This window comes from Triturus cristatus, chromosome 9 (genome assembly GCF_964204655.1).
Source record: "Triturus cristatus chromosome 9, aTriCri1.1, whole genome shotgun sequence".
Taxonomy (NCBI): Eukaryota; Metazoa; Chordata; class Amphibia; order Caudata; family Salamandridae; genus Triturus; species Triturus cristatus.
Window position 1 is genome coordinate 5539951 of NC_140592.1, and position 25250 is coordinate 5565200.

The 25250-nt window shown below is 47.7% G+C and overlaps 1 protein-coding gene across 3 annotated transcripts in view; it reads left to right on the forward strand.

Moving 5' to 3' along the window:
* Nucleotides 1–25250, forward strand: part of GLT8D1 (glycosyltransferase 8 domain containing 1) — a 97782-nt gene that overhangs the window by 6667 nt on the left and 65865 nt on the right. For all 3 annotated transcript variants that reach the window (XM_085624195.1, XM_085624193.1, XM_085624194.1), the window contains exons 3-5: nucleotides 6963–7061; nucleotides 16494–16710; nucleotides 25012–25129. In XM_085624195.1, the coding sequence (XP_085480321.1) occupies nucleotides 6963–7061; nucleotides 16494–16710; nucleotides 25012–25129 (434 nt within the window). The remainder of the gene's footprint in view (nucleotides 1–6962; nucleotides 7062–16493; nucleotides 16711–25011; nucleotides 25130–25250) is intronic.

The following is a 25250-nucleotide window of genomic DNA, read 5'->3' on the forward strand; positions in this document are numbered from 1 at the left end:
AACTGTACTGGATTAAAAGATTGGGTACTCTTCAGCCAAAGAGCCTAAACGATCGGGTCGAGATATCATACTTTCTGTAGGAGAGATAACGCTTAGACGTGCAGGATACAATTATGTCTGGATCTAGGAAAACCGATAAAAACACTCACAGAGCATGTCACCACATCAGTAATGTGTCCATATGGGTTTATCAATGAGGCTGCTATTTTTAACTTTTTTCATGTACGTTCAGACACATTGTCCCCTAAAGGACGGGCTCTACCAATATTGAAGAGATACTTTATATAACATGCAGATCATGTGGACAAGCAAGTGATTACAAAGAATATTGTACCATAAGTTAATATCAGTTGTATATTCACGTTTTAGTTGTTCGTAGTTTACCAGGTTTATCCTTACACCGCAGAGTGACATTGACACAGCAGGACGTGACGTTTTTTGATGGAGTCTTGCAGTGCGATCTGGGACTACAATTATTTGAATTGTAGGATTTTTAGGCCTTACCAGTGGGTCATGGAGCGTTTTACATTGTGCAAAGTAAATGAAGTCGCCATCAAGCCTCGCAAGAAGGAGGCGAGGGCGCCGCAGTGGGTCTCCCTGCCTTCCGATCACTGCCAAACCATAACTGGCACATTGCACCACCCAGCGAGAAGGAAAGAGCGTGACCGCGGCCTCCAAAGGCTGCCCTGACACCTTACCTCCAGTGCCGACTCTGCCAGTGAGCAGAGGATCGCAGGAGCCTAAAGAATTACCAGGAAGGCTGTTTACGTCATTTCAGAAAAACCGCATGATCCTAGCTGTTTCCTATCGTAACTCCCTGTCCGTGGCATGTTTGGATCACTCGGTTGATACCGTCGAAGAGGTTCACCTCTTAGTAAACACTGTATTATGTAATTACTAAGCCTAACTTTTCACCAGCACCGAGAGGGGCCTTATTTGTTTGCGAGGAGTGCTTTGGGACTGTACCTCCTGCTGCAGCACCCACTGACCACCTGCAGTCTGCAAGGTACTCCTCAACAACATCCAAGGAAGGCTTGGGCTATTGAACACGGTTGGATGGTAAACAGGCATGTACCCTTGCCCACTGTGCCCATCTGCATGTGAAACTGATATCCTTACTTTGTGGCCTTGGTTTCACACTAGTCTAGTTTGTGTGCAGAGGCCTAGCCCTCTCCAGGACAATGCAAGGCCCAGAACCTGTCCTGTAACCGGGCGGGACGCGACAAGCACGCCCTTGTAGTAGACTGTGGACTTCTGTCACAGTGTCGGTGCATCACGTGAAGCAGTGGGTGCAGAATACTGTATTTGTAATTTATAGTGTGAAAAAAAGCATTTTCTCTGTGTCACCGAGATGGTGGTCTTCAGACCGCCTCTCTGGTAACGTTCTGCTGTTATATGAGATCCATAATCTGGTGAGACATCCCATGTGGTTGTGGATTGTGAGTATGTCCAGTGAGCATGTGATACATGCGTGCTGGTATGATTCTGTGCGTTTTGTGAGTTTGAGTACTGAAGCCAGTGGGATTTATTTTGGATGTCTCTGACCTTAGCACAGCACAGGATGGAGGTTTAGGACAGCTTCCCCAGACGTTGGAAGCATGTTGCCTGTATTCCTGTGAGTAGCGGGTGCACACCCAGACACTGAAGTGATGAGGACAGGGCTACGTTTACATATTCCATGAAGACTTTGTTAGCAATTGGGTTGTGGTTTGATCTTCCTGAACATTGCCATGTGGTGGAGAAAAGGGGTGAAGAGCGAGACTGTAATTTCTGATGTGGAAGGTGAGGACTTTCTAGGCCAGGCGTGCCCGTATTTCTGTCCGGGATTACTTCTTCAGGGAGGCTCATGACAGCCAGGTTCAGAAAACTCACACATCATCATTCCCGTGTTTTGGGCACTCCTGCTTGGAGCCAGCCCGATTGTTACCTGCTGTGAGAGACATCACTGGATGCAAAGGCTGTGCTGGGACAACTGCCTGGAAATGACATTTGAAAGAGAACCAAACCAGTCCTGAAGCATGAGACCGTGAATCGACACCACTGTCTGGAAAATGTGTATAAAAGTAGGATCAAGACGACCCCACTTTGTTCCTGTCCCAAATTCTAGTGCAAGGAAGGGATTGCTCCACAGAGTGCTCAAAGCGCTACTGTGCAGCCAGGCCTGGCGTCTGCCTGACAGCCTGCCTCATGCAAGGAGGAGGACATCCCCTGAAGTCAGGCTGATTATTGGCAGAAAGAACCTAGAATTCGGCTCCCTTCTAAGAGAGGAAAGGCGTGTGCCTGGCCATGCAGGAAGAAATAATATCCACGAGCAGAAGCTCAGGGTGCTTCCGGCATCGGAAGCCCCAGAGGAAGATTCCGACCCCAAGGGGGCGATCCAGGAGTGACCCATGCTGGGAAATGGGTCCCCTGGTCTGCACCAGGCCTGTACTAAATAAAGTATATAGCCCAGAAGTCTGGGCGGCGCTCGAGATCAATTCTCCCACCACCCCCAAGGAGAGGTTTGCTGATTCTCTGCCGCAGCTGAATCCAACGAGCCCGCCTGAGATTATTGTGTAAAGAAACCATAAGCGACCTAGAACTTGTTTTCTCCTCAAAAGGTGAAACGTTTTGAGCCTTTTGCACCTCACCCTAATCTTACCTAATCCCACAGGTGGGTAGGAACAGTAATAGCAGGAAACGTGACTGTTGCAACAGGGAGATGATTACTGGGAAGGATTGCACGCAGAGCCACACTGCTAGGACCCCACTTTGATAACCCGGTACAAAGTGCCTATTAACTTGTGTAATATTGAGTTCTGACGTGAGATTAAAGTCCTCACTTTTTTATAAAGTGTATGCCCTGGACTTGAAATTCATATTGTTGTGCCTGATGGTTGGTTGTTGAGGTCTGAGCTCCTGGCTCCCACACCACTGCCATCGTTTCCCTGAGAAGGCCTTGCATGTTTACCATCGCTTCTCTGAGAGTCAAGTATGGAAAGGGTTGTACTTGCTGCTGTTTGGATAGGCCTAGCAGGGTGTACCCAGGAGCCGGCTGGTAAGCAACTTCCGCCACCATGTTTGGGGCCCAGTAGCCTCTATCCGAGCAGTGGTTGCCCCACTGGTGTCTGACACACGGACTCTGGAGTGGGGGCCTCTCGCTGAGGATCCTGCTGCCGCTGTGCTCACCTTCCAGACTTGTGCTCACCAGACACTGGGATTGTCTTGGCTTAGTAAAGCGTGTGGTGGAGGTTGCTGGTGACTGGGGGGGTTCAAAGGACTGGCCTATGGCCACCGACACAGGTCTGTTTACCCTATTCACAGGGAGCCTGCACTTATGATCTCACTGTAAGCCTGACACGTGTTTGCCTCTTTTCCCTGTAGTACCTGATCACGATCCCGGTGCCCACAGACATATTCCTGTATTCAGTGTTCCCTTCTGGTGTAATAAAGTTCTTCTTTTATAAAGGACAAGCACTGGATTGGACCATCATTGTTTGCTGTTTGGTAACCGTTGAAGTCAGTCTGTACACCGCACCTTGAATCTGTTTACTTTAATTTGAGATTTTATGTGGCTTCAAGGTTCAGATTTTTATCCACCTTAAAATCCCGGACACTCAGCACGTTCAGTGATGCAGGGACTTCAGTGAAGCACAATATGCACGTTTAGCCAAGATTTCTCTGGGCTGGAGCATTGATCCGAGGATATCAGCGGGACTTGCTTTGAAAGTAGTTTAAGTTTAAGACAATGATGGGTGACCTAAGATTGAATGTTCCAGAGAATCCGGGCCTGGGAGTTCATTTCCACGAGATTTTCATGTAAAGCTGTATATTGTTGGAGTGACCCCCCTTGAGCAAATCCTTTTGAAGATAAGAGGAGTCGGACAGTTTTTTAGGTCTCGCCTGGCGTTAGCAGCTCGCATGCGCTGCTCTCGCCATGCGAGGGCCTTTTGGAATCAGTATGGATTCCAAATCGTGCACGTGGACGGACAGAAGATGTGCACGCGCGACGTGGGATTACACGTGACATCAGATAGGTGCCGCCGCAGATTTACTGCCAAAACGTGCACGGACAGAAGATGTGCATGCGCGGCGTTTCTGCACAACGCGCGTATTGCAGCCTCCTTCTCGATGTGTCCCTCGTTTCCACAGTTTTCGTCTTCTCCCATTTCCGTGTTTACCTCTAATTTGCTCAGCTTTTCCTACACCCCCATACACATAACTGTACTTTTCTGTATACAGTTACATCTTGCCCGCTCTCCATCTGTAGCAGCCTTTTATTAAACAAATGCGGCGCAGTGCATTTTCCTTGTCTTCTCTTGCTGTTGTGAGCGCTGCCTGTGCTCAGACTCAGTGCCTAGAAGCCCTCGATGTTATTGGCTAGGAGAGGATGGGTCATTACAGAGCTGCTGACTTTGGAACTAGGCAATCGGACTCGAGTCCCGGTGTCGGCTCAGCACCCTGTGATTCCATGCAAATCGCTTTACCTTCCCTTGTTCACAATATGAATGCGTCCCTGTGTTATGTAACTGGTGCTCGTGTAAAGCGCTCCCTCGGGTCGGTTTCGTGTTAAATAAAAGTGCTCTAATGGGAACTAAACGAGATCTGAGCCCAGCCTGTTCCAGACCTTCAAGGCTGAGAGGGAACCTACCAATCAGAAGGCAGAACAGCAGCGCGTCATCACTCACCAGGTGGATCCTGGCTTCTGTCCTTTTGTTTTCCCGTCTGATCCTTTTCACAGTGCTTAGAAGCCCCCGTCACCTGTCCTGGCTGCAGACCACAAAGAGGTGTCTGCACAGGGTTGTCACACCAAATCCCAGTTGCTTTTTCATTTTAAAACCCCCTTTATATGTACCGTATCAGCTTGTCACACCTCCGTGGCATAAGAACCTGCCTGTGAGAAATATCTTATTGTTTGAGAACGCACCAGGCCTTCACAAGACTGTGAATAAACAGGATGTTTTGCTTTTGATAACGATAAAGACGACCGACCCATGCCTCTCTTGTGTCTGAATAGCATGTTTTGACTCTCACTCACACATCTCGCCGTGTGTTCAGTTCACAAAACAATCATAGTGCTATACGTCTGTACATTTTTTAATGACAACTACATTTTGGGGCATTTTGGAAAACACTTGCTTTTTGTAACTTACCATCTCGGTGGTGTCGGTAAATCGGTTTCAAAGTTTGCATTTAGCTGAAAGGCGTGTTTCTTTTTTACGTGCAATACCTACCAGACTTACGTACATGTCAATTCAATCCCCATTCATTGCAGTCTCATCATATTTTGTGCTTGCTGCATGATCTGCTCACACCTTCAGCTTTAGCATACCAATTAATCCCATATTAAGAAGTATATAACAAGCATTTGCAATGCAATAAGTCTTGCATTTACGAGAGTTTGAGCTAATGGCATTGTAAATGGCAATGCGTTTTATTTATGCTTCAAAAACCAAAACATAGATAAAAGGCATTGTCATTTACAATGCCGATAGCTCAAACGCGTGTAAATGCGAGACCTGTTGCATTGCAAATGCTTGTTATTTGTTACTATCAGTTCTCTTGATATGAGGAGTGTCCGCTTTTAAAATACTAATAATTAATAATTCCTTTTTGTGAAGCACAAACATATCACCCCTTTAAGGGTTTCAAGGCACTGAGGGCCGTCGGGGAGATTAAGTGAGCTATTGCCCAGAGTCACATGGTGCTGGGACGAGCTGCTGCTGGCGCCGGGGATCAACCATGAGCCACGGGCTCCGGAGTCGCACCTCTCCCATAGGACTGTACCATTAATTCACATTCTCTCCAAGTATTTTTGAGGAGGGCGAGGTTATTAACTGTGTCAAACCCCTATGACCGAGTCTGGTGAAGGCTGTAAAGTGACTTCTCTCCTGTTTGTTGCACTGCATTGCTAATGCAATAGGTGTTACTAATTAAGTAGTGTTTTGGTCGGTTTGTGGTTGGGTAGATGTTTAACCAATCAAAAGACTTGCATCACCTCGGGAAAACACAGGATTTGTTTTTCATATTTATCTCAAATTCTTAGAGAAACAATTCTCCAAGTGCGTGCATATTTAATGGTGATTCTCCTTTTGACTCGCGCTGTTACATGAGCTGAGATACGTCGGACAAATCAGTCATCGACTGTAGCTGGCATCTGACATTTTGCAATTTGGGAATCCTGTGGATTGATGTTTAATGGACGGACTCTACTTCTGATGTAGAGTTCAAGTGAAATGACTAAACCGGTTGGAGTTACGTGGAGTTGAGGTTACAGGATTCTACCTCGTTGCCATCAGATTGTCTTAAAGTTTTAAAGCGTCTCTGCCTTATTTACTTAAAGCTTTCTGTATTAACGACTTGATATCTTGTGGGTTGAGGTTTCTGACTTCACTCCTCAGTATCTTGTAGAGTTTACATTTTTATAGTTTAACTCAGTAATGCATAGAGTTATAGTTTTATGAAATGGCTCGTGGTCATCGGGCGGTGTTGATGTTTGATGTAACTTGGTGTTGTGTTGAGTTGAGGCTTCATGATTTTGTTTGTGGGTATTGGGTTAACCTAGAGTTTTGTGGGTCAGTTGGTGGGATCAAGCACAAGTTGTGGTTTTGATTGAACCAGTGTGTACTTTATCGTTAAGCTTTCATGACTCGGGTTGATGTTATCAAAGTGAACTGCACAGTGCAAGTACTTCCAAGACCGCATCCTTTGCCGGGGTTAATCCATGTGAGTAACAGAGCAAGCAATCCTAATGCTTTCTCCTGTAACTGTGCAGACCACACCTGAAGGTAGGTAGTCTGCAGCACCTGGGATGAGGCTGTAGGTTCTCTTAACGTATAGTTTCATAACTGAACACGCGGTTATTGCATTGAATATGCGTTGCTTTGTGGTTGTTGCATTGAGTTGAGTTTTTTTTCTGTGTCTCTGAAACAATATTGCTATATTCGTATATTGAATATTTTTTCTTGCCTGTTTTCTTGCAGTGAATATTCTCATTATTGTGCTTGCGGTGATTATATTTCTGCTGGTTCTTCACCACAACCTGCTTGGACTGAGCGATTTCCTGAAGAAAGAAGATTCAGGTAGTGGCTTCTTTGATATTGTATTAACTTGTTTTATCTTTTCAGTTCTAAAGACCAATCTGTCTGTTTTGTGTGGGAGACAAGTTGACTCCAGCGGCGTGGATGATGAGTGGAGAAGAAATGTTGAATATATGTATATATTTTTTACCACCCCACTTACCCATTTGATCCCAGATGGGAAGCCCAGCCAGGGTTTTGTTGACTTTACTCCAGCTCGGGGCGATGGGCAGAGGAGCGAAAGCAAAATGTGGCTCCATACACTCATGGCATCAAGAGGCTACGATGCATCTCTGACACTGATCTGTGAACAATCAGACCCCGCTTGTGACATGATATGAATGACTTGTATTGACAGATTGCCTGCCCAAGGGTGGATTACACAGTTTTGGAAGCTTTCGTTTGTAAATTAAGCTAAGGTAAAAATCAATAGTAAAGTATTTACAGGCGAAAGAGGTTTCTAAATATTCTAACTTTGCAGGTGCTGGACTTCAAGGTGAAACCATGTCTTTGGTTTTCTAAAGTTATTTATATGTTGTAAAACCTGGCACCTAACCATACGGTCAGTCTAGAGTGCAAAGATTTATAGAGCAGCGGGCCTGATGAAAGAACACAGGGCGTTTAGAGTTCTTTTAGAGTTGGGATCTCCAATCTTTTCTGTCGTGAGAGCTAATTCTCAGTGGAAATCCTTGTGAGCTACTGAAGGCTAAGTCACTCGTGCAATATTACCAGACACCCTCATGCCTACCTCTGTTGACTTTAAGCCTAATGCCCATAGAATCAGGTATTCTGGTTTGAACAAAATACTTTGAGTTGGGGCACTATGACAGGGCTGCCATGTGTGTAATTGAGAGTCTGGTCTTTCGGGATATATGAACATGTGTTCGTATGAATGGGATATATTTGTATGGGTGAATGAGAGTCTGTATTGTATGTACTTGTGAAACTGGCATACCTTTTGTCATATGTGGCACAGTTACATGTATAATACAAACATATAACTGTTTTTTTTTTTTTAAATGGGAGAAATGTAAAGTGCAGAAAATGTTCTGCAAAGATGTTCATGATCTGTAAATTTGTTGTGCAATTTATATTTCTCCCACTTAAAATAATGGCTGTATTTGTCTGATATAAATATGGCACCGTGGCTACCAGCCACTCGTAGCAAGATGCCTACTATGTGTAAAGGCGACACTTTGAAATGGGAGAAAATTAAACTGAAGAGTTAACATTCAATGTAACTCCTAATTTAAATGTAAACCTATATCCAGGGGTCACACCAAGCATCTTGCTCTCAGTGGCCTGTAGGCCCGGTGCCATATTTATAACAGAAAAATACAGACATTTGTTTAAATTGGAGGAATTTAAAATGAAGAAACCTACTTTATAAAACATTAAGACGTAACTGGCTTAATTTAAGGTGGAGAAAACATAAGAGTTAAACGACCCCCATCGGACAGGTCTACTTTTAAAACACATTGTTAATACTGTATAAACACCCCTGTTTCACACTTCCAAAACCCTCACAAGAGCACTTTCTTGAGCACGCTTAGAGCACCTATTTACAAATGTATAGATTATTTACATGACTCCAATACTGATATAAATATATCTAAATTCACAAAATTGATTGAATAATGTGTGCTTTTTATGGGTGATGTGATTATTGTGACTGTTCATCCGCTGTGACCACCTTGTTTTGTACTGTTATTGACCCCGGTCCGGAGGATTTTGGGGTTTCCCTATTGTAGTGCAACGTTCAATGTCCCGACATTCACAGGAGAGTTATTCAAGGTGACATATGTTATGATTTCTCTAATTAGCTTGGACTGCTCCCACAAATGGTTGTTTTCTCAGTTTGTCACCTTGAACTCGTTACTGGGGTTACGAGGATCTCTTCACTTCTGTTTATAATACGGACTTCTTGTTTGACGCCAGACTAATGCAGTGTGGTAGGTGTTCATCGCAACAGGAAGTAGAATGTTCACCTGTGGTTTCGAATAACTCTAGCGTCCAGGAAGATCTCAACCATAATGATAACAACTTTTTGCTTTCCACCAGTGGTGCCTTTCCATATAGATTTTCATATCCTTGAAAAAGTCCATATATTTGGACAAAACACGTGTCTGCCGCAGACTAACCGCTGCTTCTGTTTTCACAACTGTACTGTGGACAAGCAACAGGAATGCACAAAAACGTCAAATATTTTTGTAAATATAAAAAAAAAACGCTATTGGTGAAACTGGATTGTTCTGATAAACCTTGTACCGAACTGCTACCCGTCTTCACTCTTGAGGGTGCTGCTCGATAAGTTCAATGTTTTGCACTTTCCTTCCCAATAGAAAGAGATTAAACAAACCATAGCGGAACAGGTTGGATTGGATGAAGAATATTTGCCCTTTTCTGATACTGCTCATGACAGTGGAGGCGACTGTCACGGTGTGAATCAGCAAAACCCACAGCGCCTCTTCATTGCAGAAGCACAGAGTCCAAAGTGAGCCAACTCGATAGGACACGGCCAACCCGCGTCACGGTCCCGCGCTTTCAAGAAGGAGGCAGAGGAAACCGCATCTTCACCACAGGATTATTAATTAGAGGGAGAGCAGTGAAGGAACTTGAATAAAGTTGTTACCCAGCAGTCCTGGGCTTACTTCTGGTTGATAGGGCTCAAAGCGATAGGCTTACTTCAGAGAAAATGTGTTCAGAGTATTTGAGAAAAACTAAAACAGCAGAGTTAATAAATGAAACATAAAATTCACAAACCAGTTTGGTAAAATAGGGAAAAATATAATGATTAAAACGACAACATAACACAACAAGCATTTACAATGCAATAGGTCTCGCAATGACATTGTTTTGAGCTATTGGCATTGAAAATGTTATTGTTTCCCCCCCCCCCCCTTCGTGAATCATTAATCAAGTAATGGCATTGTAAATGACAATGTCTTCTACCTCCTGTTGAACCCCGCATACAGACATACATAGAAACCGCACTACAAACAGGCACACGTGCATACACACGCTGAGAAACATACGCACCCCGTGAGACGGACACACTAATACATAGAGGCACACGGGTGCACCGAAGCACGTGATCACACACACGCAGGCACACTGAGTCACAGGCACACTGAAGCTGTGGGTCTGGCAGACTAGCCGACACACCAGACACTGTCACACTGAGTAGAGGCGCACACATGCTGAGATACGGATCACACGAACACCCGAGGCAGAAGCTCTCTGAGAGACTCGGGCACGCGGGATCAGTAACATGGAGACACAGGGTTCTAATAATCTGCAGAGGGCCACATAATTCCCCATTCCTTGATGCAAAAGTTGGAGCCAGATACAAACTAGTAAGACTTTTGATTCTTGGGATAATCGTACCAAAGGGGCTGTTACTTCTACAATTAGGAAAACATCCAATGCATGTGGCGGACCACTATAAAATAAAATAACCATTGTTGCTTTTCTCAGCAAATTGTACAACAGTCTGTTCGATTTTCAATGTATTTCATAGTTCCTGTGTGTCACTAAACGTTTGAAACTCGTGGTTTTATTCTATAAGGCCACTAGTGTCAAAATAAATATTAAGCCACAAGTGAAGGCAATGTCACCACACGAGGTCCAATGACTAGAACTAAAAATTCAGCACGGTTCTGAGCGACACATCAAACGGGACAGGACAGTGAAAATCGGTTCCTCGCTAAATTAGACACCTAAATTCATTGACCATGTCGGCAAATGTGAAACATTTAAGCTGCTGAGTAAGATGTTGAATTTGGCCCTGTTTAGGTAAAGGCATCACGGGCCTTCCTGGACATTAAAAAAAGAGTAAGCTTAACATACATGTGACGCTAAGCATTGTCTGATTTACTGGCTTGGTAATATAAATGTAACGTGAAGTTAGCATGTATTTTGCAGGTCTTCAACAAGTGCCTCCAATTCAAATCATCAATTCAATATGACGGGCACCCCTGAACACTGCAATTAGCGGATACGGGGGAAGTTGTGTAAGCTGAGCTTAAATAGGGCAGATATGCCACACAGAATGTACGAGAAAAGATAAACCAGTAACTATAAAAATATCAGTTGTTTACTCAAGAGTGACGTATTCAGCCTAATGAACAACACAGCGGCGAAAATAACAGAGCTTGTTTGCGCAGTGTTAAATTGTGATTTTTTTTAACTCCTGTTTTTGAATGTCAGTTATTACTTCTGTGCAATACAGTATATAACCAGCACATTAATTACATTTAGCAAATTGCTCCAGTTGCTGTTTAAAAACGTAACAATTTAATTAATACACGTGCGTTCATGCTGCTAATCGCAAACATTCAATTCTGCTACCGGCTGTCTGCCATTACCTACACATCAATACCACAATACAAAACCAGGCGTCACCTACGCTCGACACATTGAGCGTTCACACCACATATTCCACAAACTGCGCTGCTGACTTGCACGCTTCTGTAACAGGTGTGACTATCACCGGACAGTTCCGTGGTCCTCATCTTGCCGACTCCAGAAGGTCGAGAGGCTGGGTCGGCCCCAATGATGTTCATGCCTGTGACGTGCAGCCTTCCCAGAGATGTGTGTGCAGCAGAACGAGCTCTCAATAATCTACAGGAACTCTGCTACGGCTCTCGGGAGGGGCGGGGGCGAGCTTGTCTGTGCTGCTGCTTGCTCCTGTTCACCCTCCCTCCATAAACAAGAGCCGGGAAGTGCTTGGAGCGCGCGTGCGCATTTAAAAAAAAATATTAAATAGCATGAGGCTGCCTAGGAGGTGCATGTTGACGAAAGTGAAACTGCATGCTGGCTTGCGAGGGAAGGGGGACAGGAGATGTGCACGCCGCGTGGCTGTAGGCGCGTACACCAATTCAAATCCGCCAAGAGCCTGCGCGTGCACATCTCCTGTCCCCCTTCCGAGGCAAGTCAGCAACAATAGATCTCGCTTGCTCACAGCGCTTCGCGCTGCGTTCGCAGGCGAGACCTAAAAAATTGGTCAAGAGAATTAAATAAAGAAAGCCTGAAAGTTTTCAAAGGAAACAGGAGTGGCAGCTGGTGTCTCTGAGGTGCTAGGGCTCTGCCCCACTAGCACCAGCATCCACTGAGAGAAGTTGTTTGCAGCTGCGCGTGTCACAAATGTAAACTGACGATATTGACAGAACAGTTTCATCGGTTTCACTTCTGAGGCTCCTGCTGTAAACCGTGCCAAGTGCACATGTCGGCAGAACAGGCGAGAGCCCACAGCAGGACTCCATCCTTGGATTCTGTGAGGGCGCGCTTCATCTCATCTCTCTCACACATTCACAACCCCATAGACCTACTGCGTGTCGGCAGCACAGGAGAGAGCCCACAGCAGGTCTCCATCCTTGGATTCTGTGAGGGTGCGTTTCGTTTCAGCCTTCTCACACATTCACAACCCCATAGACCTACTGTGAGTCGGCAGCACAGACTAGAGGCTACAGCAGGGGGCCGTCCATGGACTCAATACAGACCTGTTTCATTTCAGCTCTCTACTACTGCGTGTTGGCAGCACAGACGAGAGCCTACATTAACTCTCCATCCTTGGATTCTGTGAGGGCCCATTTCATTTCAGCTCTCTACACATTCACAATCCCATAGACCTACTGCACATGTCGGCAGCACAGACGAGAGCCCACAGCAGGCCTCCATCCTTGGATTCTATAAGGGGCGGTTCGTTTCAGCCCTCTCACACATTCACACCCCCATAGACCCACAGTGTGTGTCTCCTACAGCGCTGCATGTCTGAAGATAGGAGGCTGCTGGAGTGCTAATGATCTGTAGCAGTGGCGCCCCATCCGTGCCAGAAGGCAGAATAGAGCAGAGTGAAGCAGAGGGCACCCCAGCCTGACTGACAGGAAGAAAAGACTTGTGGAGAAGAGGGCAGAGTAGAAGCCCGCCGGCAGGTAAGTTAACTACTGCCTGCCGCCTGGGACAGCTTAAGTCTCTTGCTGGTTCTGAAAGCGAAACATTTCACAAGCTGCAGCCTGGTCCGACTCGCTCCTGATCTGACCCAGGGCACTGAGGATCTGTCCCTATGGTAGATTGCTCTATGCAAAAACCACACACTTGAAAATGAAGCAGAAAAACCCTCCTGAGGTTTCCTCCTGAGTGCCCTTGATGTATAATGAGATGTTGTTTACCCTCATAACTATTTTCCACCAACTTCACAAAATTGTCACATGAATAAACTTGAAATCTCTTCCAGCGCATGCCAATAACACAAAACTTCTGCCCACTCTTCCTCACAAGTCACTTTGAGATAAGAACATTCGTTTTTAGGCAAAAATATTGGAGGACCAGCAGATTTGACATTTTTAGATATGAGGCATTTAAATGGACGAATGTATAATAAACCATTGCTAAAGCCGTTTCATTTCAGGGATAAAAAGACAGATGAAATTATCCTCCCCATGACAAGGCAGGTGAATTCACGGATCTGTGCCTTGCGCAGGGGGAACTTGCTCATAAACATACATAGAAAGATGTGTAGACCAACCATCACAGATAAAGATCTCTCCCTCCTTAATCCCCATCGTTTTTAAAATATAGTCAAACAAATTATGCAATTGGAAAGGAATCTTGACATGAGACAGAGAGACATAAGCATGTACATCACTCGGAGCCTCTACCCATGGTGTGGTACGCCACGGCATGTACATCACTCGGAGCCTCTACCCATGGTGTGGTACGCCACGGTATGTATATCACTTGGAGCCTCTACTCCTGGTGTGGTACGCCACGGTATGTATATCACTCGGAGCCTCTACCCATGGTGTGGTACGCCATGGTATGTACATCACTTGGAGCCGCTACTCCTGGTGTGGTACGCCATGGTATGTACATCACTTGGAGCCGCTACTCCTGGTGTGTACGCCACGGTATGTAGATCACTCGGAGCCTCTACTCCTGGTGTGGTACGCCATGGTATGTACATCACTTGGAGCCGCTACTCCTGGTGTGTACGCCACGGTATGTAGATCACTCGGAGCCTCTACTCCTGGTGCGGTACGCCACGGTATGTAGATCACTTGGAGCCTCTACTCCTGGTGTGGTACGCCACGGTATGTAGATCACTCAGAGCCTCTACTCCTGGTGTGGTACGCCACGGTATGTACATCACTTGGAGCCTCTACTCCTGGTGTGTACGCCACGGTATGTAGATCACTCGGAGCCTCTACTCCTGGTGCGGTACGCCACGGTATGTAGATCACTCTGAGCCTCTACTCCTGGTGCGGTACGCCACGGTATGTAGATCACTTGGAGCCTCTACTCCTGGTGTGTACGCCACGGTATGTAGATCACTCTGAGCCTCTACTCCTGGTGCGGTACGCCACGGTATGTAGATCACTTGGAGCCGCTACTCCTGGTGTGTACGCCACGGTATGTAGATCACTCTGAGCCTCTACTCCTGGTGCGGTACGCCACGGTATGTACATCACTTGGAGCCTCTACTCCTGGTGTGTACGCCACGGTATGTAGATCACTTGGAGCCGCTACTCCTGGTGTGTACGCCACGGTATGTAGATCACTCTGAGCCTCTACTCCTGGTGCGGTACGCCACGGTATGTAAATCACTCTGAGCCTCTACTCCTGGTGCGGTACGCCACGGTATGTAGATCACTTGGAGCCTCTACTCCTGGTGTGTACGCCACGGTATGTACATCACTTGGAGCCTCTACTCCTGGTGTGTACGCCACGGTATGTAGATCACTTGGAGCCGCTACTCCTGGTGTGTACGCCACGGTATGTAGATCACTCTGAGCCTCTACTCCTGGTGCGGTACGCCACGGTATGTACATCACTTGGAGCCTCTACTCCTGGTGTGTACGCCACGGTATGTAAATCACTCTGAGCCTCTACACCTGGTGTGGTACGCCACAGTATGTACATCACTCGGAGCCTCTACTCCTGGTGCGGTACACCACGGTATGTACATCACTCGGAGCCTCTACTCCTGGTGTGGTACGCCACGGTATGTACATCACTCGGAGCCTCTACCCATGGTGCGGTACGCCACAGTATGTACATCACTTGGAGCCTCTACTCCTGGTGTGGTACACCACGGTATGTACATCACTCGGAGCCTCTACCCATGGTGTGTACGCCACGGTATGTACATCACTCGGAGCCTCTACCCATGGTGTGGTACGCCACGGTATGTAGATCACTCGGAGCCTCTACTCCTGGTGTGGTACGCCATGGTATGTACATCACTCGGAGCCTCTACCCATGGTGCGGTACGCCACGATATGTAGATCACTTGGAGCCTCTACTCCTGGTGTGTACGCCACGGTATGTAGATCACTCTGAGCCTCTACTCCTGGTGCGGTACGCCACGGTATGTAGATCACTCGGAGCCTCTACTCCTGGTGCGGTACGCCACGGTATGTACATCACTCGGAGCCTCTACCCATGGTGCGGTACGCCGCACCACTGGGAAGGTGGCCGTAAAGAGAAATACACAGAATTCTTTTTTGCTTAAAAAATACACTTTCTCGTTGTACATATGACTACAACTGTGGCAGTTTCTAAAAACCATGTCCATGCCATTAACAGAATCTACACAAGAACCAAAATCCAGTATTTTGCACCCACAATACAAAGTACAGAAACTAGAAAAAACTTTAGTCCTGGGCAGTGCATAAAAATGCAGACAAACTGAACATTATTCACCCTGTGTATTTAGAATACTAGTTCACTTGAACAAACTATATTTGCTCTGAATTCAAATGCAAATATGTTATTTTTATTAAGAACAGTATCACAAGAATAGAAAGTTATCCCATCGTTTTTTAAAAAGAGACACAAATTCCTTTTTCAAATTTTGCTTGTCCTCAAAGTTACAATTACTCAGAACTCAAGAGAACTAAGAGGAGCGGAGAAGAGAAAATGGTGGATGAGAAAGATGTAGAACCCACACATGTGTTGCTAAGTTGGAGAAGAAAAAATAATTCTAGGATCCTGTTGTCCATATTGAAGTCAGTCTGAGTGTAGAGGGCAAGGGTTTGTGAGGTGTATGTTCAGAACATCAGATTAGCCATAATGTAAAGTTGATGCCTGACGGGCCCCGGCCACAGGCCAGGAATGAATTTTCCCTCGACCTTGACATTCATTTGACTTAATCACTCATCTGCCTGAACTCAGTCTCAGCCCCTGCAGAAAGAATGATCTGGCGAGCTCTGCGAGCGGAGTCGGGCCCCAGCGTACTGAGTGGCTTGGTTGTCCTTTGTCCTCCTAGTCTTACGGTTATCCTGCGGCAAGCGCCGCAGGGGATTGAGTGAGAGGCAGGTAAGATGTGCTCAGATTCTGCAGGTTCTCTTACCAGTTTGTGGTGTAAACACAATCTCTATATTGTTGATGTCACTGTCCCCTGCCTTGTGAAAGACTGAAATGTTTCTTCTCTAGATTCAGGCCCCTTGGGGTTACAGCGCATAGACTTTTTGCCTGAGGCACCAGACAGCATACCCGAGGAGCGCAGTGGCAAAGAGATCCCAGTGGTGATTACAGCAGTCGAGGAGCGGCTCGGTGGTGTGATTGCTGCCATGAATAGCATTTCTACCAACACAAAATCCAATGTGGTCTTCTACATCGTCACCATGAACGACACTGTCGACCACCTGCGGTAAGGAATAAGCAAACAAACCTCATAAACAACTATTGGGAGTAGTTCAACATAGTAAATAATGCAGACTTTTTCTTTTTAATAAAATAATTCTAAATCAGATTGCCTTCTGATGCAGAGAGTATGTTCACTGAATGTGACCTTTGTTTTGGCATAAGCAGCAGGAAGGTTGGTCAGCTAAGGTCCCCCGTTGGTGCCTCCTCTGGAAAGAACAAAGAGCCAATGAACTGAAGCGCTCGAGTTCGCGCTCCGTTGGCTCCACCAGCGCTCGAGTTCACGCTCTGTTGGCTCCACCAGCGCTCGAGTTCGCGCTCTGTTGGCTCCACCAGCGCTCGAGTTCACCCTCTGTTGGCTCCACCAGCGCTCGAGTTCACGCTCTGTTGGCTCCACCAAGGCTCGATATCACCCTCTGTTGGCTCCACCAGCGCTCGAGTTCACGCTCTGTTGGCTCCACCAGCGCTCGAGTTCGCGCTCTGTTGGCTCCACCAGCGCTCGAGTTCGCGCTCTGTTGGCTCCACCAGCGCTCGAGTTCACCCTCTGTTGGCTCCACCAGCGCTCGAGTTCACGCTCTGTTGGCTCCACCAGCGCTCGAGTTCACGCTCTGTTGGCTCCACCAGCGCTCGAGTTCACCCTCTGTTGGCTCCACCAGCGCTCGAGTTCACGCTCTGTTGGCTCCACCAGCGCTCGAGTTCACCCTCTGTTGGCTCCACCAAGGCTCGATATCACCCTCTGTTGGCTCCACCAGCGCTCGAGTTCACGCTCTGTTGGCTCCACCAGCGCTCGAGTTCACGCTCTGTTGGCTCCACCAGGGCTCGATATCACCCTCTGTTGGCTCCACCAGCGCTCGAGTTCACGCTCTGTTGGCTCCACCAGCGCTCGAGTTCACGCTCTGTTGGCTCCACCAGCGCTCGAGTTCACCCTCTGTTGGCTCCACCTGCGCTCGAGTTCACGCTCTGTTGGCTCCACCAGGGCTCGATATCACCCTCTGTTGGCTCCACCAGCGCTCGAGTTCACGCTCTGTTGGCTCCACCAGCGCTCGAGTTCACGCTCTGTTGGCTCCACCAGCGCTCGAGTTCACGCTCTGTTGGCTCCACCAGTCGTCCTGCAGATCCGTCTCTTGCTGTCATTGTGTAGCTCCTGTTGCTGTTTCAAAACAGGACTGTAAACACCTGTGTGAATCCGGGGCAGCGGGATCTCAGGAGGCAGATACTGCAAGCACTCCCTCAACTGTGACTGTGCATTCCTTTTTGACTTTGAGATTGGGGGATAGTGAGCGAGGGAAACAGCCTTTACAACGGAAGTGTTACAACGCATGCCATTACAACGCATGTCGTTACAACGCAAAAGGCTTGTTGCAGGGGGTAGAAGGTGTTGGAGTTAACTCCAACACCTTCCCTACTGTTGCACACACTGTTGTTGGAATAGAAAATTATAATATTCCAACTTCCAGCGCACTCCCGACAGCAAGTCGGGGTAAAGGTATGCATTGTAACGGCATGCGTTGTAATGGCATGCGTTGTAACGTCATACAACCAGCGAGTGAGGTTGAATAGTCGACACTTTCTCCTATGAAAGTGATGATATTCCTACTCTAGATTAAGTGTAGTTCCTTAGACAAGACGCCTGAGTGCAAATGTTGGTTCAGTGCTGTTCCTGCTCTTGCCCACAGTCTGTCACTGGGTTGGTGGATGAAGTGACGATGTTTTGAGGTAGGGCTGCAGCTGCGTACTCTGTGTGACCCTCGAACGATGAACCTTCATGCTTGAGCCTCTTCACCTGGGCCTGCGAGGACGACTCAAGAGCATGGAGGTCCTCAGGCCGCAGAACGCATCAGAAAGGGTTGAACCGGTCTCTCGGTGAGGAAGAGTCTCCAGCGTTCGCATCATCAACCTCCGTGCACTGCAGAGGCTTCTTCAACACCGTCGCCCCATTAGCGGGTGGGTTCAAAATGTGTTGGTCCTTTTTCTGGGAGAAAAGCAAAGGATGTAGAGAGGGAAACTCAACAATCCTCATCCTGGGTCCAGCTAGGCAGCAGCAACAACCTCTGATCTTCTGCAACTCATCCCAACACTTGGAGCACCTGTTCCTGCAGTTCTGTGATGAATAAGGCAGTGTACAAGTGTAGGAAGCCGGCTCTGTATGTTCTATACCAAAGTGAGGTATAGAGTGCGCAGAGTCCAGTGGAACCCCAAAGGTAGGCAGAGGTAAGATAGCACCTCACTCTCTATTTATGGTAGCTTGGTCGAGCAGTAAGGCAGTATCAGAGGACAGTGTTAAGCATCTGTTGCACACACTCAGGCAAGAAATGATGTTGCACACTCAAAGACTGAACGCAGTCAAATTGTTTGTATACAAAGTTGTTCTTTTGTTGTTTCATTTCTAGAAACATGATTTACTTAATAGCAATTAAGGGAAACTCTTCATACAATGTTACTTTTATGAATACAGTGAACACTGGATTTGTAGGAACATCCAGATTATTTTTGCATTTGAGAAAACAGTTCAAAAGCACTTGAGATTACTGGTAGATTACTTTTAGATTACTTTCCTAGTTTAGCACGAAACACAATCCTAGCAACACAAGCCTTTAGGAAACCGGTTACCTCTTGTAAAGGCACAAAGTTCCTTTTGTTGCTGTACAAGACAGTTCAACACTTAGAAGAATTTTCTGGGAAAACCCACCATTCAGTCCTGTGGAGAAAACCGAAGTGTTAAGTTTGCAGGTAAGTAAACGGTTTCAGAGTTGGAGTTTAGGAGGGTAGGACCAAGGTTCCCCACTAGCACGGCCAGGTGCAGAGTGCTAGGGGCCAGTGTTAGCCAATTGGGCACCTCGGTTTGGGGCTGCTTACTGGCAGGCCACTCGGTCTCTTGAGCCAAGCTCCTAGGGTTAAGGTCAGGGCAAAGGGGGTTCCAGGTTGGCACCAAGTCCACATCACCAGCGGTGGAGGGGCGGCCAGGTGGAGGGTGCTGAGGTGGTGTCGGGAGCTCAATTATCCCCAAAGGAGGATGTTGGTCACAAAAAAGGACTGCAGGCTGGTTCCAGAAGACTGGACGAAGGGAATCAACGACTGGAGGATGAAGCTGAAGAGTTGCTGGACACCAGGACACCGTCGATTGGGCACCACAGGACTCAGGAGCTGTGGGTGCAGGGGTGTCCTTTTGTGTTGGGTTCTTCTCACCCGTTCCGGTTGCGGGACCCTCCAGGCATCGAGGAGAAGGTCGGAGGAGGTCGTCCAATGCTGGATCACAGGTCAGGATTGCCGGGGGGACCTCGCTGGGGTGTTGAGGCACTGGAATTTGGCTGTGGGCGTCCGGTGCAAAGCGGTGAAAACTTGCAGATCCGGCTGAATCTGGAGTCCTTGCTTGGGTTAGTATTGGACAAATCCGGTGTCCAGGGGAGATCAGAGTTCTCTAGGAAGACAGGGCAGGACCCTGGTGTTCTTGGAGGCTGCTCGCTGCAAGAAACACTGGTTTCAGCTTGCACGGGTTAAGAGCAGGAGACAGGCCGGTAGGGCTGGGGCCCAAGCAGTTGGCGTCCTCCTCTTCTGCAGAACAGCTCATCGGTCCTTCTTCTTGTCACGTCGAATCTGAATAGGCAAGGTTCAGGGGTGCCCCTAAATCCTAGACTTTGGGGCATTATAGAGGTGTGCAGGTCCCAACCCTTCCTTGGGGTGTTTACACCCCCTACTATGCCACCCTCCACTTGGGGAAGGGAGGGCATAGGCCTCTTCCTGATTGGAGGGATCCCCCATCTCCAAGATGGCGGGGCTGAGAGGTGGCCTTCACTTTGCCTTCTCCACCTGAGGGGTGAGGTTGGCAAAGGTGGGCACATTTCCCTTCCTGGCTAGGTTTTCCCGCCAGTTCTCGTGCCCAAACTGGGGGTCAGAACAGGTGGGAGCCAGTTGCTGATAGCAGCAAAAAGCTGGGGCAGCTAACCAAGGTGGCAGGCCTTTGAAGCTCCATATTTGAGGACCCTGCCCATCCTGAGGGAGGAGGCAGGACACATCTTCCCAGGATGCACTTTGTTTTCAGACACAGAGAGCGGAGGCTCTCTGCCCAGGTGTAGGAAGCTGGCTCTGTATATACTATACCAAAGTGAGGTATAGTGTGCACAGAGTCCAGTGGAAGCCCAAAGGCTTACAGAGGTAAAAGTATATAGCACCTTACTCTATGTTTGTGGTAGTGTGGGCGAGCAGTAAGGCTTTAGCAGAGGGTAGTGTTAAGCATTTGTTGTACACACTCGGGCAAGAAATGATGTCACACACTCAAAGACTGAACTCCAATTTGTTTGTATTAAAATATTATTTAGTTATATTTATTTTCTAGAGCCAAGCAGGTTTGGCACGGGTAAGTGCTTCAAGGCAGGTTGAACAGTACGAGCAAGCTGAATGAAAATGACTTTGTTACAGGTTTGTAAATACTTTGAATACAGTTGAAATTACTGTTCGATTACTCTAGATTACTTTACATATTACTTTTTAAGTTACTTTTTCTACTCAGTGTTATGCCTAGATATCACACTGGGGCACTTCCTAGAGAAGCGGTAAGTAATTCAGTTCTTGTACATTTGCAGTTTCTTAGAGATCCATACTAACCAACTCCACACTTCAAACAATTTTCAAAGAAAAGCAGTCAATGCACCCCTATGGGAGGAAATGGAGTTCTCGGTTTACAGGTAAGTACTTGGTTGTGGGAGTTGGGTTTCTGGGGTTAGACTCAGGGGTCCCCCACGGTCAGTGATGCACTGTTGCAACCTCAGCGACACTAGGGCGGCCGGGTGCAGAGTGCTGAGCCCCAATGTTATCCAATAGGAGATAGGGGGCCTCCGGTTGGTGACTGCTCCAGAGCAGGCCTCAAGGTTGGGGGAGCGAAGCTCCTGGAGTTACGTTCAGGGCAAAGGGGGATCCGAGTTAGCACACAAGGTGCAGCCACAGCAGCTCAGGGGCCGCTGGGTGCAGGGTGCTGTTTTCGCGTTAGGTGCCCTGTTGATTTCAATGGGAATTCCCTGGTTGTGACAAAAACTGCAGGCTCGGGGACGAAGATCTTCTGGAGGTGACCACCCGTTGGAGAGGTAAGTTGGGATGCTGGGACACCATTGGTTGGGCCACCTAAGGCCGTGGGACTTCGTGTGCAGGGGTGTGTTTAGGCGTCAGGTTTTTCTTACCGGCTCCAGTCGCAGTAGAGGGGATCCGCCAGAAAGGGGCTGCAGGCGTCGATTGGAGATTTGAGGCAGGTCAGAGATCACCAGATCTTAAGTCAGGTTCGCTGGGTAGACCTCCTTGTGGTGTTGGGCCACTTGACTTGGGCCGTGGGCGTCTGTTGAAGAGTGGTGCAGACTCGCAGTTTTGGCCGGAGCCAGGGTCTGTTGATGAGCAAATCCAGTGCTCACGGGAGACAAAGTCTAGGTTTTGGAAGGCAGGGCAGGTCCTCCGGGTTCTTGGGGGCTACAGAACATGCCGGGATTTCACTGGAGCAGGTTCGAGGTGGGGACAGGCCAGTAGAGCTGGGGCCAAGTCAGTGGGCGTCCTCCTCTTCTTAGTTCAGCACGGCTTCTTCGGTCCTTCTTCTTCTCTCTTCTTGTCTGAGGAGGCAATGTTCTGGGTTGCCCCTAAATACTAGATATGGGGACGTTACAGGTAGGTACAGGTCAGGACCAATGGGTCCCATCCTTGAGGTGGGCACTGCCCCTATTATGCCACCCTCTAGTGGAAGGGGTGCATAAGTCTCACTCTGGCTGTTTCTTCTCATCTGCAAGTTGGCGGGGGACTGAGAGTTGTGCATCACGTCACCTCCCCTACCTGAGGGGTGGGGTTGGTAAAGGTGGGCACACCTCTCCTCCTAACTTGGTTTTCCTGCAAAGTGGGGGTCAGAACTGGTCGGGCCAGATGCTGGGAGCAACAAATGGCTGGGGTAGCTTACAAAGGCGGCACAAAGGGGTCCAGAAACATGTCTGGTGGTAGCAGCTGAAAGCAGCCACTCATCCTGGACACTAGTGGTAGGTTAGTTTTCAGGGGGCATCTCTAAGAAGCCTTCTGAGTGCATTTTTCATTAAATCCCACACTGGCATCAGTGTGGGTTTAATGTGCTGAGATGTTTGATACCAAACTTCCCAGTTTTCAGTAAAGCCATTATGGTGCTGTGGAGTTCGTAATGACAAACACCCAGCACCATATACTCTTAATAGCAGCACTGCACTTACAATGTCTGGGAATAGGTCTACACTGTAGGGGTACAGGGCTCATGCACCTGTACCCTCACCACTGGTATAGTGCACCCAGCTAGAGGGGTGGCTTACCTATGCCAGAGCAGTGGATTGTAGGCATGTCCAACAGGGATGTGTGCCATGTCAACTCTTTACTTTTCTCTGCACCAAAACACGCAGCCTGCAAAGGCAGTGTGTGTGTATAAAGCTACAGGGCCTCAAAGGGTGGCACAATAAGTGCTGCAGCCCGCCCTTAGAGGCCTTCCCTGGTCATAGTGCCCTTGGTACCTATGGTACCTTTTACAAGGGACTTAAATGTGGCCAGAGAGTTGCCAATTGGATTTTGCAACAGTACAGTTTAGGAAAAGAACATAGGCCCTGGGTACCTGGTTGGCAGGAACCCAGGGCACCCTCCGTCAAAGTACATCAACAGTTTGCCAAAAAGTGGGAGCAACCAAGCAAAAAGGGGCACTTTCATACAACCAGGCAGTGGACGGCCTTCTCCTTCAGCTGCTGGGAGTAGCAGGTCTTTTCTTCACTCTGCAGTACGGTCTCTACTCAACAAAACACCCTGGTCCAGTCCTTTGCTCTACTGGTTTCACAGCTCCTAGAATCCAAAAGGTGATCTGGATACCTGGTACGCAGGGCTTCAGTTGCACCTGGTGCCAGGCCCACTGTCCCCTCTTTTTAAAAGTTATTCTTAGGCATTTGGAGGAATACAATCAATGTCCCTTGTGTCTTGCCGTAGGTGTAGTTCAGTCCCATGGAAAGCTTAATGGGTACTTGTTGATTACCGCCATCCCTTAAAGACCACTGGGTTTATTAATCTGCCCCAGACACTCCTGCAGCCAATCAGTGGATGATGCTAGCTTCAGCTACTCAATCACAATCTGGGTGTAGGACGCAGGGGATGGGCAAGCAGCCCCTTTGCTTGTTTAAAGTATTTTTGCGGTGGCTACGCTTGTGGCCACAGTCCTTTTTACATGTTTTCCTTCGTTTGGCTAAAGGCTGACCTGCTATAACTGGCATGGACTCAGTCAAGGTGGACGCAAATAAGTCTTCCTTCTCTATTAAGCAGGATGTGATGCCTGAACCAGACCCCACCTGACGCAGTCTCTCATGCAGTAAAGGAGAAATAGGGGGGGGGGTGTATGAAAGCAAGGACCGGTTGCTATCTGGCAGTAGCGAGTCCTAGGGAGCATTCTTCAAACTTTGGGCAACATTCATGCAGCTGTTCACCCGTACTGGATCATCGCACACCACATGTATCCAAGTTCTCTCATAAGCACCTCTTACAGTCGGAGCGAAGGGCCCAGTCCTGACACCCACCACAGATGTTTATTCACCAAGGACGGCCAGTAGTCGGTCTCCTCAACTTGTGGTGCTGGCAGAAAGCCTGTACCTGGCATGAGTCCTGTCCTCGCCTACACATGGGGATGGTAGTCCTCTGCATTAATAGGATTTCCAGTCTGGGCGAAACCCTACAGTTCAGTAGAGTGTAGAACTTTGCTGAGAGGCAACATAAAATTCATGAAGAGCATCTTTTTACCATCCCTGTAATTTCCTTGCTGAACTCCTTCCTTGCAGACTACACATGACCGCCTGCTCTGCGTCCCTCTGTTGCCAGGCTGCTTCTCGATCATCTGTGTCCTTCATTGCTCATATAAATCAGCCATAATATATCATCCCTCTGATCACCCCAGTGATCGCCCTGGACAGTAAAGCTCACTGCCGGGTGCGATTCTTCCGGTGGGGATAGTTCATTGAAGCCTCCCAGCTCACATGTTCTCAGGCTGTGTGATCTTTATCATGAGCTCAGGGGAACGTGGACTTGATTTCGAGCCTCGCCAACCCGCTGCAGCCTCTGACGATTCCTCTGGGTAGCTAAATATAAAGTTATTGGTCTTAAAACCACCCACAGTAAATTAGCTTTTGGTATTTGTGAATAAATGAAGGCACGGGGGCTGCTCATTGAACTGTGTCAACGCTGTCTATTGTTATTCGTTTACAAGATAATTTGACATCCAGTTTGTGTGACGACTTCACTTTTGTTAATTCCATGTTGTTTATCAAAAAATATAACTTTTCTTTTCTTTTAGATTGTGGTTAAAGAATACGGAGCTGAAAACATTAAAATATAAAATTTTAGATTTTGATCCTCGTGTTTTGGAGGGGAAGATTCGGGTAGATCCTGAGCAGCGAGAGCCCATAAAACCGGTAAGTGCTCAAACTCTGCTGCTGCTGCTGTCTGTATCATGAACTCGAAGGGTTCTGCACTCTGCCAGCGCTGTCTGCATCATGAACCCGAAGGGTTCTGCACTCTGCCAGCGCTGTCTGC